We start from the raw sequence: 16,667 nt of genomic DNA, 5'->3' as shown, positions 1-16,667 counted from the left end.
CGTAGGTTGCAGCCATATATGACGTAATAAGTAAATGCAATATTTATAGATAATTTATTTTATTTTACTTCTCAGTTCAGGATCGCTAATTCCGGGTTGCAGCGGTAGCTAGCAACCTAGTAAGAGACGATCACATCCAATGTTTACATTAAAGAACGAACTTTAACCCATAGTAAATATTAATTTCTGTTTTAGCACTCACTACATCCTAGTGGATATGAATATGTAAAATTATAATAAAGAACAAACTCTTGCCTATACTAACTTTTATAGGCAACTTAATTGGTATAGTTATCCGGTTATTAATAAGACCAGAAAGGCTATATGCAGGTTGGAGGGGGAGGTTTACTCCCCCCCCCAAAAAAAAATATTACCATTACAATATAGTGGTTACCAGTACTATATAGTGCTATAACAGCCCCTAGACATTGCCTTGTGTGGCGCATGCAATTCCAACTCTAATAGCTTAATACTATTTGGGGCAAGGAAGTCCCAGCGACCCACATTAATGGGTACCTAGAGAAATCTAGGGGAGGTATGCAAAAATGGCATGACCGTCTAGTATACTTTTCAGATTTTTAATTTTCAAAATGACTAGCTATTTTGTGCAAGGATAGCAAATTCTTTTTTGGACCTTATGCGCTCTCTTTTATCCATAGTTAAATTTAATTATACTTCTGTTTTGAAAAACGAAATAAAATTTACAAGTCAACAAAGTTTTTGCACGTGAACTTTTTCCAACCATAAATTTTATTGCTCATTTTTATTCATCTTTACCTCAAAAAGTTTTTTTCACGGCTTTTGCTTTAGCATTTTAGATTCATACATCATCTCTTGATATGTTTCATCTCTTAGATTCATACATCTGTTTGATGTTTTTTTTTGTGAATATTGGTATTTATTAAAAATGAATTTTCTCTCTTTTTCTCTCTCATTTCATTTCTTAAGGTGTTATAGATAACAAATGTATTTTTAGGTTTCCAACCACAGGTCATTGTTCGAAATTTCGTTTACAGTTCTAGTCAACAGAGGATTTATTTTTGTCTGCCTTCTTTTCGCTGATCTAATCGCCTAAAAGGTCAATCAGCTTTATTATCCTAAGAGTCTGAATTCAACGACACCACTGGGAAGTTTTTAAATATTAGAGTATGTACATACTCTTAAGGTTAATTGACATCACAAGGAATTGATCGACGTTATGCAATTAATCGACCATACTCCAGCAAGAAAGGCATCATAAAACTATGATATCACCTAGATCTATTAAATAATCTCCACTGTAGCCAAATCGTCTTACAATATTCATTTTTAATAGGTCTTAAAGCTTCTACATTGGATTAAAGCATTTCTACAGTCACTGTCAGTCCTTAATTCCAGACCTCACAGAACAACTGATATGCTCAGTAATTTTAGCCTTAGACGAATAAAAGACAAATACAAGAAGAGTGTACTACTGTGGGACACTTACTGTTCTGAATAACGCAGAATTGTACTATCATCACGCCGAGAAAGATCTCTGAAACAAAAAGAGATAGAAATAGAATTACTTCTACTACTAATTGCGGCACTAAACTCGACGTTTGTACATAATTTCTGTAGCATAGAGCAAGCACTTATTTATTTCTTTTCCAAATCTAGTTTCATGGTAGATTAGGCAACTAAGGCCACTCTTAACCCATTGAGCGGGTCGACCCCACTCAGTATCCATAACATGACGGAACAACATAGGGCTTTGACTTGTCTTCGGGATAGAAAACCCCAGTATCCCTAGAATAGTCTCGGATAAGGTTCAAGCAATATTGAGGTGAATTTATTAAAAAAAAAAACTTTATATGTAGTAAAAAAAGACAATAATCCACAAATAAAGTTTTCTAATAAAAATTATTCTTTGCGAATTCTATAAGTTATAAATAAGAATTTTTACCCAAAAATTTAATAGTGTTTTCGTATAGCTCAGCTAGTTCAAGAATGGGCTAGAATAGTTTTTTTTCCACTTCTTGAAAATACTTCTTTTATAGCAGTGGCAGACAAACGGAATTAATATGAAGTGGTTACTTATTATACATTACCACATAGACATTGCTGAGAAGATGGGTAAACACTATAAAACGCTTTTTTTTCTTTTCTTCATCGTACGAATGTTGTACTTTTTAAAATTTGGCTATTCCTTTTCTTTTTACAGACACTGAGTTAAATCTTTTTTTTTTTTTTTTTTTTTTTTTCTTTTTTTTTTTAGTCAAAATCAGACAGGGTTTTCTGTAGATTTCCTTAGGAGTAGAGTGTGAAACAACGTTTTTACTCTTTCTTACTCTTCTTAACAGTAAAACTAATTGAAAATATTTTCCCTCGCGTGTTGTGCAAAAATCTGCAGTCAGCACGCAAACTCCATGCATTTCGTCCAATGGCCATGCATTTCATTCAACACAAGTAATTCGTTCTTCGAAAGATTATTTGATCATTCTTCTTCGTTTTCCTATAATTCACCTGTTCACCTTCCCAACAAACAAGAATGAATTAAAAGATCTTTTTTCTATTTACATTAAAGTAAAGGGTGACGTCAACACCTAAGATGAACAGAAAGCCACATATAAAAGGCTTGTCGTTCTTACGGTAAGTTTAACTTGGGTAGAATATAAATTTCAGTTTGAGAACCATAATTAATCCCTAAAAGACCATATTTAAAACTTCATTAATAGGGGTTTCAACATTGATAAACACCTAAACAAATGCCACCCATTCGATAATTTCAACATTGATAACTGCATAAGCGAATGCTACACAATCGTTGCTGGTGAGGCTCGGGATCCTTCTATGAAAGAACAGTTCCAATCAAATAGCAAAAAACATTCTGGATCGCTACGCGGGAGTAGGGGGAAAGAGAGGGAAGGGCAGAGAGAGAAAGAAGAGAGAGCGAGAGAGAATGAGAAATTCCACAAAAAGAAAAATAGGTAGGCTATCTTTGATACTCCCTTTTTTGTGACATATATGTTAATTCAAGGAAATATTTGTCATTGTGTAGACCTTTGAGAGCGTTACTGAAATCCATTTATTACTATTTTTCATAAAAGACTCAACGGTATAAGATACATTTTTTTTCCTCCCTCCGTAATCCGCCTCTTTTCCCAAAAGGTGCTGTCAAGCCCAGCTTAACACAAAACTGAAAAGACTTAAGACTAAAGATTCATGGGAAAGTGGCAGAAGAAAAATGCATGCTTTTGAAACCGAATGATTTGAAAAGCATACAAAGCAGCTTTACTGGTTGTCACTGGTGACCATTTAGTGGGTATGATTATCCGGCTATTCACTGTTCAGCCAATTCTTGCAATTTTATACAGAGGATTAAGAGGCCTGCAAACTTATAGATTCCATAACAGACAAATTTGTAGGTTGGTAAACAGAAAAAAAAGAAGGAAACATGGTGGATAAAACCCAACAAACAGTTCTGATAAATTAGCTTGATTTTACAGTTTCTCATTTCTATCTTTTCAAAACTATTATTAACTTTCTTTGTGAATAACGCACAAGAATATGTTAGTGCAGCCAGTCGACTGATGATCAGAACCTGCCGGTTCAAATTATTGGTCCTATTTTCTCATTAGAATAAGAAAACAGAAATAAGCAAAGCTTCAAACAGTCCGTTTCGCTACCCCCCCCCCCATAAAAAAACAGCTTGGGAGCACTGTGACTAGGTTGAAAGATAGTTAAAAACAACGCAGCTATTGACTAGTTTAAGCCTGATCTTTAACCTGTAAATACGCCTACTCTATCTGCAAGCGTAAAGGCGACAAATTGCGGTATTTTACTGTCTCTTATTGGTAACAATCGTAATCTTTTTGACCATCCATTTTTTAATAATGACAGCCCTATCCCAATTCAAATTTCCGGCTAATTCTGTGGAGAAAGCTGTCATACGAAAATAATATTTTTTAAGCATTCAGAATATATCCCCTTTGCAAACTCTAGCTAAATTTGAAGTGCAACCATATTTATTCTAGCACCCTAAAGTTTTGTATCTTTTACTGATTTATGTCTCAAATAATTTCAAATAGAAAGGTAAGTTCCATGATGTGGTTTGAATTCGCAAAGTTCTATCAAGTAAATGTAACTGTGTTAACTTTTGGAAGTTTGGTCTACCTTTACTGTGTTTATTATTGTTTTTAAATCAATTCCCTAACTAACCGAGGCTTTGCTTACTCAAAATGTAATACAATCGTTGAAACATGTACCTTTATAAAGTTATTTTATGCTTCAAACAATTTGAAGTGCAACCATATTTATTCTAATACCCAAAAGTCTTGCGTCTTTTACTGATTTATGTCACTCATAATTTGAAATAGAAAGGTAACTCCTATAAGATGGTTTGAAGTCGCAAAGTTCCATCAAGTAAATGTAATTGTGTTTACTTTTGGAAGTTTGGTCTACCCTTAATGTATTTATTATTGTTTTTAAATCAATTCTCTAACTAATTGAGGCTTTCCTCACTTAACATGTAATACAATCGTTGAAACGTATACCTTTATAATGTTACTTTATGCTTTCAACCATTTGAAGTGCAACCATATTTATTCTAACACCCAAAAGTCTTGCGTCTTTTACTGATTTATGTCTCTCAAGTTCCATCAAGTAAATGTAACTGTGTTTACTTTTGGAAGTTTGGTCTACCCTCACTGTGTTTATTATTGTTTTTAAATCAATCCTCTAACTAACCGAGGCTTTCCTTACCTAACATGTAATACAATCGTTGAAAAATGTACGTTTATAATGTTATTTTATGCTTTAAACCATGAAAAATGTACCTCGAGGGTTTAAGTGTTTAATCGATCTAATCACTGATGAATCAATTCGTGCAGTATCCTTGACAGACAACTACTCGTCCCAGCCATTAAATAGGTAACACTAACGTATTTATATTCAAAACCCTGTGCACTATCATAAAGTATCAAGCCCCAAGTCATCACAACAAAGAAAACACTACAATGTCTCATCTGTTAACTCAATCACGCCTTGTACTCGCAAAGGGTACAAAGATCATTAACTTATTTGTTAGTACTTTTTTTTTCGTAGTACTCCAGTTTGGAGTGATAACAAATAGTAGTTTCAAGGATACAGCTCTATTCTAACCTCTGAGCTCAAAATGCAAGCACTGTAGGAATAAACTAAGGGATGATCAACATTTTTGGGCTGACTCATGACGGACAATGTCAATTGGACTTGTATGCAAAATGAGGGACTGAATTTGCTTGAACTCACAGGCAAACATCTATCAACAAGTCAAAATGACGTCATTTTTATACAATCCTGAAAAAGGTTAAAGCCAGCTTTGCCTCTCGTTGAACAAAGTATTTCATTTTTTTTTAGCATAAGTACAAGTTTTACAGCTTAAACTGTAACAATGGTCCCCGAATTAGGGGGTGGAGGGGGACCACTCCAAGTTCACTTAGTCAACTTCTTATTGAGCTCAGGAATTATTTTGATTGCTGTAAAAGGTTAATTTTAATTTTCTTTTATATTGTGATGCAGTATACTAGTCCGAACTCTCGCCTAAACTGAAGAACTAGACTAAAAGGCGTTAGAATCTTAAAAAGGGATAGAAACCTAGTATCTACAATACTGGATCTGACAAGAAAATACCGCAATTTCAACCAAGAAGAGAGAAACGAAGAATGATGCAACAGCCCCACAAAACACCATCACCATTCTATTTCCCTTTTAAACATTACTTCATTCAATTATTACCTTCTTCTTAGTTCATCAGAAATATCATCAAGTAAATCCCTAAAAAACAATAGTCATTGTACGAGCGTTATCCATGGGTTTCATATATTACAATTACACAAAGAAAAATTCGGGGAGGTAAACAAAAATGCAATATAGAATAATTAGAAAATTTGAACAAGATACTCCAAAATGCAACTAAATTTTTTTTAAGTATTTTCAAAGATAACCCGAGTACATGAAAAAACAAAGAAAAATGAAGTTAATTTCGATAGCTTTCATATGAATTATTTTTACGATGACTTTGTTTTATAACTAATTTAAGAATTACCTGAGACAACAGAAATTATTATGGAGAGAAAGATGAGCAACTAATACTTTTGTCAAAAACTGATCCATTGTCACCTCAATAATTGTGCTTCAGTATGCTAAAAGGCGTTTATCACTTTCCCAAGATACAGATTGGTTTTTTGATAACAGCAAGATGATAATTTCGACCGTATTTTTGGATTGCCAGAATTTGTCATCTAAGATTTGGACTTTGACGACAAGATTTGGGAAGTTTTTGAAATAGTGCCTAAGCTAATTATCAATATTTTTACGATGACTTTATTTTGTAGCTAACTTAAGAAATGCCCGAGACAATGGAAATAATTATGGCGAGTAGGATGAGCAACTACTACTTTTATCAAAAACTGAGCTAAATTTTTACCAAATCATATTATTGAGTTACGAATAAAGTGAATATACCACTTGATGCCTTTTTATGCTCTTTCCAAACATAATAATCATTTTTGTGATTCGGAAATGAATTTTACCCCGACGCCTATATACCAATTCAGGGTATATATTTGCACATTAGGGGGGTGGGGGTAAATTTTAAACTTCCCATTTACATCAGAAATAAAATCCCCCCCCCCAATGTGCAAATATATACCCTGAATTGGTATATATAGGGGCGGGGGTAAAATTCATTTCTGACAAAAATGATTATTATATTTGGAAGCATAAAAAAAGCGTAAAAAAAAGGCATCGAGTGTTATATTTACTTTATTCGTAAGTCAATAATATGATTCGGTAAAAATTGACCAAAACTGATCCATTATCGCCTCAAAATTTAGTTTCAGTATGCTAAACGGCGTTTATCACTTTCCCCGGATACAGCTGGGTTTTTTTTTATATACTAGCACGACGAGGATTTCCACCGTATTTTTGGAATTAATGTCAAAAATGTCAAAAATTTGGAATCAATGTAAACGTAAAATACAAACTTGCCAGTCTCATGAAGTTTAATTGACAACTATAAATTGAAAATGAAAACCGTGGTCTTAAAACTTAAAGCTTATGTAATAGAGGCATTTATTTAACCCCATTGGTGCCAATTTTGAAACAAAACTACAATTAACTGACTTAAAGCAGGATTTGCGAATTAAACTCATGATGCATAATATGGAAGATTCAACTAGGGATAAAAAAGTCAGAAAATAGAAATGTTATGACTACAATAAATAACGTGCCTTTGGTTCGGCTCCCAGAGCTCATTGTCCATCCACTGTGTTGACAGGTCGAATTCTGTCGCATCAGGTTCTGAGCTGTTGCTCCAAGATGTAGACGGCATTTCTTCTGGAGGAGAGATACTCACCTGCTCCACTAAAATTCCAAGGATATAAATTTATAATTTGGCGAACAAAAAAACAGGAAAGCTTGCACAATACAAAGGAGGAAACTTAACAAATTAGAAACATAGGTGTTTTGACTATATTGTACGAGTTATCTGCGGAATTTTTTTATGCGTTGAGTAAGGGGAATGCACAAGGAGGGGGAAATGACATGCCCTCAACCTAATACTTTATTTCTATATTAGGGCCTCCTTGGCCCATGGAGCTACGAATTTAAGTTCAATAGTGATGAAAAACAAAAATTATTTTCGTCTATTTTAGAGCCCACTAACGTCTTTCCTTAAGAATATATGAGGTCCTTTTTACCCAGGGAACGCTTTGAAAATAAGGGCATATTCGAGAGGGAGATCGGTCAGGTCACCAATCATCACCTATTTTGTTCCTAGAGAGGAGAGAGAGAGAGAGAGAGAGAGAGAGAGAGAGAGAGAGAGAGAGAGAGAGAGAGAGAGAGAGAGAGAGAGAGAGAGAGAGAGAGAGAGAGAGAGAGAGAGAGAGTTCTACAGTCACCCTTTACTCTCTTTCAAAAACACGTGGTTGTTTTTTATCTAAAACCGTAAAGGATCACCATTCACTTAACAGTTGAAGTCACCACAGTATATGCAATGTGCATCCAAATCGAAGTGCACGCTCTGTAGGCAATGAAAGCAACCATAAGAGGCTACATCCATTTGAAACGCTAAGTAATATTGACTAGAAAAGCAAAAGCTTAATATTAGACTGAGACTTCATTTTGTTATTTGCTGTACAACAGTCAGAGTTCAAAGAATATGAGGAAAGCACTGTCACCACCGTTGAAAAAAAAAAAATCACTAACGCCACCTAGCGTCTTTTAAAATTTTGTCAGTTTAATAATAAGACAAAAATAGTGTAATTAGCAAAATTGCGAGAGAGAGAGAGAGAGAGAGAGAGAGAGAGAGAGAGAGAGAGAGAGAGAGAGAGAGAGTGAGAGAATATACAATTATTAGCTTTTATTTATCAATGTTTAGCTTTAACATACAATGTTAAATGTAAACTAAGTTCTGACAAAAACGAGAAAACAATAACAAATATTTGAACTAGAAAAACGAAAGGAAGCAGAATTGTAGATCAGGGGGAGGGGGGGGGGAGTTGGAAAATTCCCCACTTGGCAAAATTCATTACCGATAAGAAGTTCTAGCATACATGTAATAACCAATGAAAGGCATTATAGCCTTGACAGCACACAAACAAGGCACTTGATAGGGGGAGGGGTATATCAAGAGACTTTCGCAAAAGAGACAATACAAAAGAGTAGAGTTGAAGGTTCAAATATCCGAATTTGCAAGCAAATAATTGTTATACCCGCAGAAGGTTCAAATATCCGAATTTGCAAGCAAATAATTGTTATACCCGCAGAAGGTTCATAGGAAGGTCATTTGCATCAATCTTGCAACTAGTTGGTTTGAATAAATATAAAGAAAAATACACACTTACTCAGGAATTCAGATTTGGTTTTGCGATTTCTTGTAGTTCTAGACTGTATCCTTTGAGGAACATTTTGAAGATTCTGAAGAATAGAAAGAAATAAAATGAGATAAAGCAAAATTTATCGGTAATAATAGTAAGGGATGAGAACAATAAAAAATTTAAGCAAAAATTGTGTTGAAAGGTTTATAATCTAGGGAGATCGCACCGAACTAGATCAGTCTTTGTCTAACAAAGGCTTCCCTTATTTGTCATGCTCCTTCGTTCACTGGTTTATTCACAGAAATCCATTCAAAACTACTTAGTTTCTGGATAGTACTATTCCAAGCAATAAATGAAAAGCGCTGTCTTTTCTGACTTTTAATTTAAAAGGTTTTCCAAAATAGGGCTGCCAAGGTTATTCTAAAAAAAGATTTTCCAAAATCTTACAGCTAACTGAATAGATGTCTTAAAAAAACATCAATGTTTGCCTTATAACTTTTATTTGGGTATGAATTTTCTATAGTTTTGAGTAAATGGAATCAAAATGAAAGCTACTGACAAAAAAAAACACATTTTTAAGATTTTTTTTTTCAAAACTAAATTGAAAGTCACCAATATATTTAATATAAGAAGTTTATTTCTTTCTTGTAAAATATGTAGTGTTTTAAATGTTTTGTCTTAGTTGCTTTTGTTGTTATGACATAAAAACACACCGTCCGAAATATATACCGTATCGGTTTCTGTAAAGAACAAACGACCCCCTGGCCTTATAGTGGGTTTAAGGCTTTCATTTTTATTATTTTTTTTTTGGCAATTACTGTTTGTTTTCGTTTTTTAACTATGTTCCTTTTATTTTCTTCCCCCTTTTGGATTATTTATTCATTCAGGAACATTCGTAAAGCTTTTTCAGCTTTTCTGAATAGCTCACTCAAAGAATCGTACTCAAGTTTGGAGTAATTAAGGTTTGTCTTTAAAGTTCAGCGTTTCATTTTACTGTTATCTTAAAGAAAAAAGAAATGGCTTTTCTGTTCGGTTAAGATTAATTTTTGCCACCACAAAAGATTTTCCAAAATCTTACAGCTAACTAAATAGATGTCTTAAAAAACATCAATGTTTGCCTTATAACTTTTATTTGGGTATGAATTTTCTATAGTTTTGAGTAAATGGAATCAAAATGAAAGCTACTGACAAAAAAAAACACATTTTTAAGATTTTTTTTTTCAAAACTAAATTGAAAGTCACCAATATATTTAATATAAGAAGTTTATTTCTTTCTTGTAAACTATGTAGTGTTGTAAATGTTTTGTCTTAGTTGCTTTTGTTGTTATGACATAAAAACACACCGTCCGAAATATATACCGTATCGGTTTCTGTAAAGAACAAACGACCCCCTGGCCTTATAGTGGGTTTAAGGCTTTCATTTTTATTATTTTTTTTTTGGCAATTACTGTTTGTTTTCGTTTTTTAACTATGTTCCTTTTATTTTCTTCCCCCTTTTGGATTATTTATTCATTCAGGAACATTCGTAAAGCTTTTTCAGCTTTTCTGAATAGCTCACTCAAAGAATCGTACTCAAGTTTGGAGTAATTAAGGTTTGTCTTTAAAGTTCAGCGTTTCATTTTACTGTTATCTTAAAGAAAAAAGAAATGGCTTTTCTGTTCGGTTAAGATTAATTTTTGCCACCCCCCCCCTCCTTCGACCCATGTTCAAGACGATTTTAAATCTTAGTCAAAATTTTAAATACTCTGTCAAAATATATGATTGGCTGTAATTTTGTACAATAGTTTTTATTTCTATCTTTAGTTTAAAATTTGGGGCGGATGGAAAAGGAAACCTTCAATCATAGCAAGTCATTATACATGCTGTGTATATATTTTTTTATTTTTTTTAAACTATTTCTTGATTCTTAAGAGTTTTTAAAACAGTTATTTCCAAGTTTATTTATTATGTAACATTATAACTTTATATTTGGCTAACTTTTCGAAATAATTATTTGGCTCGCTTTTGTATAACCTTTATTGTGCTTAATAGATCACATACCTACCCATTTTTATTACTGAGGTGATAGAAACATGTCAAAGTTTTATGACAGAAAGGTGATAGAAAAATGTTACAGAACAAATACCCTCGACCCTCGACAGACGAAGAAATAATTTGTGACTCTGTTTTGCAAAAAATGTCATAACAAACTCTCGGACGGCAAGTATTTCCCCCAAACGTCACTCCCCATCCAGATTACGGCCGCCTCGAGCTGTTTCTGAGCCCATCCCTGTTTTGTCCCCCATTCGCTGCGTTACTTCCAGATACGAAAGAACTTTTGTCACCTTTATTACAGAAAAAATGAATAAAATGTCCCACTACTTCCTTTGTCCCCCCTCTGGTTTTTATTAGCTGATGGTGATGGACTTGTTCTTGCCGTCATTTGGTTGTCCCCCCTTTTTTTCAGGTCCCCCGTTAATTGTTTTATATTTTATGTTTCGGTCTTTTTTTTGGGGGGGGGGGTATTTATTTATTTTTTTCCCCCCCCCCCCTTCTTGACCAGTTTTTATTTTTTTAACTCTTTTATTGACTTACTGTAGTTGAAATATTGACACTTTCTTAGTGTTCCTTTTAATTTATATGCATTTATGTCTCTCGCTCTTTTTTTTGTGTATATTCGCTTATTCCCCCCCCCCCCTTCCTTTTTTTTATGTCCGTTCTAATTCTTTTTCTGATTCGTATTTGTGTAAGTTTAGTTTGACCAGTTTTATCTTTTTAACTTTTTAATTGACTTTTTAAAGTTTTAATTATTGACTCTTAAATAATTGTTCATTGTTGTTTTTTGCATTTTTGCCAGTCTTAGTGCAACCATTTATATTGTCGACTCTGATAGCCGAATTCGGCCCTTTGTGGGCTTGTGATAGTGATCTTTTTGAAATAAATATCTTATAAAAATCATATCCCCTCTCGGGTTAGTCTTGGCTTATTCCACACTAACCGTTCCGTTTAGTCTGGGCTTATTGGATATAGTCTGCGTCCCAGCTGATAAAAAAAACAGAGTTTCTTGGACCGCTATTGGGTGAAACAAACCTATTTTTGAGTCTTTTCGTGCGTTGGGTCTTCTAGACCCAAAAATTTACGGATGCAAGCTTCAAATCATTAAAAAACTTTTTATCCTATTTCATGTCCTGTATAATGGCAAAGTAATATTTTTTTAAGTTATGTTTGTGCTTTTGGATCCTTATGTCCCGAGCACCTCAGAGCACCAAGATTAGAAAAAAAAATTTCTGTCCATCTCTTAGGGGGGAAGGGGACTCTCAAAATAATAACTTTTTTGTACATTATGGTTTCCTTAATCCAGGGACTTATGGACTTAGTTTATAAATGTTCAGAAAAGGATTTGTTACTGCTTATTTTCGGGCCCACTCAAAAGCAAATGTGAAGTCCACTTGGTCAAAAGAATGGTCCCTGAAAGTTCATGCGGCAAGAGAGAGAGAGAGAGAGAGAGAGAAAGAGAGAGAGAGAGAGAGAGAGAGAGAGAAAGAAAGAGAGAGAGTGAGAAAGAAAGAGAGAGTGTGAAAAAGAGACAGAGAGTGAGAAAGAGAGAGAGAGAGAGAGAGAGAGAGAGAGAGGGAGAGAGAGAGAGCTTCATTTGGCTTCAGGCTAAAAGGGTGTATGATTATCAACAACCAAAAAGGCTACTTTTTCCAGATTGTCGTTTTAAAAAAATATAGCTTGTCTTGTTTCAAAAGAATGGGAAAAAATGTAGTTATCTATTTTTCATTAAAACAAAAAGTAACTTGCCACATCATCATCTTCCGCATCAACCGAAGTTCCTGGCTGAGATACTTGTTGAAGCAGTTCAACCATTAATCTTCTTGATAGATTGCCCATCATAAACTGATGCTGGAAAATGAACCAGATGCATCAATAAAAAACAGGTTTAACAATTCCTAGGTCCCAAGATAAAGGAAAAGAACTACAAACGCCTAGCACTATTCATAATATATGAACGTATGGATTATAATAGATGTACTAAATAACAGATGGCAGTATGGATTTCCCATAGTCAAGTTTGATGTACTAAAACATCGTTTAAATGATTTTGCAATACCTTTCCAATACTGAAAGTGCATTCCAGGAGCCTACTACCATTAGCATTAATTATTTTTCATTATTTGCTTCCCTAAGCACGAAAACAGTTATTTTTATCCATTAACGTTATCTATAAGGCAGAAACTACTAGTGTAAGCCCCTTTTACGTATCATGAGCAGATACGGGGCTGGAGTAATAGTTATCCGCCTTTTGGGATGGGGTTAATAGTAAACAGTTTACAATGTTATTCTAATCTTATTTGGGATAATTTCTGTTCGAGACTAATTATAAAGTATTAATTCTGCTCTTTGTTTTACTATGCCTCTTTAATTTTGTTTGGAAAACTTTTTTTTGGAAACGTTTTTTAAAGTTAAGATTATAAAAAAAACAAGTAATAAACATCAAGTCGTATATACAAATAAGAAGCATATAAGGATCAACATTAAAAGGCTATAATTATTTCTTTTCATATATTAGCTTTTAGAAATATGTAAATAGTAGTAACTAGTTTCTTTTCTTATTCTCTTTTTTTTAAAGCTTCATTCAATGAGTTTTCGATACATCAAAGAAAAAGATTGTAGGAAGCTTCACTTGCTGACCACATGGAGCACTGGAAAATTTCGGAGAGTGGGGACGACTAGAATTTTAAGGAGTAAAATTGTTATGAGCATTTGTGTAATTGTTAGGACTCTTTTTTTACTCGACGATATTCATATATATGCAAGAGATAACTGTAAAAAAGTACACAGCAGCCTCGCTGAAGTTAAAGGGAGAAGGGGAAGTCACCCAATCCCAAACAATAGATCCAGCATTAGCCACGTGTGCAACATATAAAAAATTGTGCGAAAAAAAAATTACTATCCATGAAAAGATTAGAAGAGAAGGTTTTATGTGCTTGATTCAGAGACTTTAGGTTTTAAAAAGAAAAAAATCACTGTAGAAAAAGGTTTTAAAAAAATTCAGAGATGTAATCTATTCATTGGGTAGCTTAAAGAGCAAAGAAGACCTACGACAAATGATTTTTCTGGACACTTTCTGCGTCAGAAGATACATCATGATCAAATTAAGGGCTGAAACTTGTCAGAAAGTGGAATATGTAACCCTAGTAACAAGGATTTCGCTGCTATTCAAAGTTTTCACTTAAAAATTGTTTGTTGCCCTAAGGAGCAAGAACACGGTTAAATTTCTGATAGCATTCCTGCGACTTGATAATCACATATTTATTCAGGAATTGTAACGTTTTCCTAATTGTGGTCACAGTGTGAAATATACAAGGGTAAAACCTTGATTAAACAAAAAATTAATATGTTTGAAAATTTTGTTAAGGCTGTGTGGAACTACTAAGTTAGCGAGAAAAGTTACGTGAAGTATTCCAACTAGAAACATCTACAAAAATTGTTTTGAAAAATAAGTAAAATTTTAGACAAGCTACTTTGCAATCCTGGAAAGAGGTTAGGTTAGGAAAATGAAACTTTCAGGGATGGATCTACAGACTAAAGTATGTCCAGGGAAGGTATTTTGAACTACCTAACCCCACTGCTTCTCTCTCTAGAAGGGACTGACATTTGATGACCTTTAAAAATCTTTGTCTTATAAAAGTGAAACCCTGCCAAATAGATCTTGTGCTTAAAGGAAGTACAAGAAAGGTGTTTTCAGTTTCACAACTTTGCTCAATCCCAATTTATAAGGTTTCAGAGATCTGCAAATGCATTTCCTAAATTTAGAAAAATCCCATTGATATCGCTAAAAATTCTATTCAAATAACAGGAATTGCATTTCCAAAACTAAAATCCGAGGAAAAGAAGCTTAAAACTAAGGTATAATGTTGTTTCGTCAAAATTCCAATAGGTAATAGACCTGTCAAGTAGGCAAATTTCTAATATTCAGAAATAAAAAGAGGGTTAACACAGTAGATTAGCAATAGCTTCCCGGAGTATGTTTTGGCCTTGGATTCATTGCTGAAAGTTTCATTTTCTTAACCTAACCCCTTTCCAAGATATCAAAAAGTAGCTTGTCTAAAATTTTACCTCAACAATAATTCAAGAAATTCCCACTTACTAACATTCCCTACAAACGACTATATTGGTAAGTTAAGGGTTAATATCATTAAAGAACCATTATTTCAACATTGAGAAAGACAACTGACAGCTAAAACTGTGATTTGAATTACCTCAAGAAGCTTCTCAGCAGTTGGCCGCTTTTTTGGGTTCTTTGTCAACGCGACTTTTACAAAACTATGAAATTCGAATGACCTGAAATGAGATGGTAATCAATAAGATCGATATACTGGTTTTCAGACAGAACAAGCATTTAATAGAGTCACAGTATGATATTTGCACTCATAGTAGCATAGGTAAAATACAATATAAAAAGGTGATATACAAAATATAATATAACATAAGATAAAATATATATTATGCAATGTAATATACAAAACACAGAACGTAATAACTGATATTTGTGAAATCATATACAAAGTAGCATACATGCAGCGAAACAAGGTACATGCAAACAAATCTTCCTCCAACAAAACCTAGTCAGGAGAATCTTGACGTTATAAACATTGTCTACCCTCAATCAGAAAGTCATACCTGATCCTTTCCAACAATGAGTTTTTTTGCACATCCTAAGTTAGCTCTACCGACTAACTCTGTCTCAAATACAATACCTTCAAAAGTGATCATACATGGGCCAGATATGTGGCATCTGGTAAATTTAAAATTCAGCAACTGAGTATATGAGATAGGAGTATAATTCCCCTGCAAATTTAAGTTTAGCTAAACACGCCGTTTTGGTTGAGCAAAAATTCGTTTAAATTTGATGCTAGAAAATACCACCTAGATGCTAGATGCTAGAAGTTAAAATTTGATGCTAGAAAATACCACCTTCTGATTGATGGCAGCCAGCATGAGATCTTTCAACAGCATATACATTTTACAATATTCAGGTTCACGGTTTGGAGCTGATTTCAGGCTGAGCACTTCAGTCGTTGAAAGCATTTATGCTAGTTTATTAAAAAAATGTCAATACATAGAATTAAAAAAAAGATAATATTGTCCCAAGTGAAGTTTGCAGATATTTCTGTTTAGGAAGGGGGGAGAGGTCAAACAAAAATTCTATATTACGGGGAGGGTAAGGAAATGAAAATCAAATTTCCAGACTGAGCAAGGTAACCTCTCATTTCCATTGCTATACGATTTCAAGATAAACGATTCCACTGTTTTCTTTTGTTTTTTTTACTATTATAATTTAGTTCTATATTGCCCAACTTTCCCTTCAAATATTTTCTTTTCGTTTCTCATTTAAACACCTTCATTCACAAACAATAATTTCGGCTATACCATTTAATTATTAGGTATTCAATTTTTGGCATTCGAAACCCCCCTCCCCTCCTCCAGAAAAATCCTCTGACACCCACCAAGTATTTCAACTATGCAGTTCATCAAGCTCAAATGCAAAAACACTATAAATATGGAATATACAAAGATACGGAAAGATAAAGAGGGAAAGATAGAATATAGATTAAATTGAATATCTAACGAATAAACTTTGAACAAAATATCTAATGAATAAACTTTGGTAAACACAGCGTGCTTTAAAAAGGCGTATATTTTAGAATTTACAGGATGAGGTTTTTCACTACTGTGGTTTGAAGAAGGTTTATTTTTTTTTAAACAAAACTATATCAAACTTCCAGTTCATATTACTTGAGAGGATGTGCTCCTCTCTCCTCGCCCGGACTAAATAAACAATGTCTTTATTAAAAACATTTG

The 16,667-nt window shown here is 33.7% G+C and overlaps 1 protein-coding gene across 4 annotated transcripts in view; it reads right to left on the bottom strand.

Moving 5' to 3' along the window:
* Positions 1-16,667, bottom strand: part of hppy (MAP4K3-like protein hppy) — an 86,486-nt gene that overhangs the window by 29,531 nt on the left and 40,288 nt on the right. For 2 of the 4 annotated variants that reach the window (XM_089092371.1, XM_089092372.1), the window contains exons 7-12: positions 15,065-15,146; positions 12,603-12,704; positions 8,847-8,919; positions 7,233-7,365; positions 5,737-5,775; positions 1,469-1,516 (exon numbers count right to left, since the gene is read on the bottom strand). In XM_089092371.1, coding sequence (XP_088948497.1) covers positions 1,469-1,516; positions 5,737-5,775; positions 7,233-7,365; positions 8,847-8,919; positions 12,603-12,704; positions 15,065-15,146 — 477 coding nt within the window. The remainder of the gene's footprint in view (positions 1-1,468; positions 1,517-5,736; positions 5,776-7,232; positions 7,366-8,846; positions 8,920-12,602; positions 12,705-15,064; positions 15,147-16,667) is intronic. The other 2 variants (XM_089092370.1, XM_089092373.1) reach the window with 2 other exon arrangements.

Source organism: Artemia sp. Qi Xiang Cuo, chromosome 7, assembly GCF_049724085.1.
Source record: "Artemia sp. Qi Xiang Cuo chromosome 7, ASM4972408v1, whole genome shotgun sequence".
Lineage (NCBI taxonomy): Eukaryota > Metazoa > Arthropoda > Branchiopoda > Anostraca > Artemiidae > Artemia > Artemia sp. Qi Xiang Cuo.
Note: the sequence above shows the minus strand (reverse complement) of the source record. Positions and strands in the feature narration are given on the sequence as shown.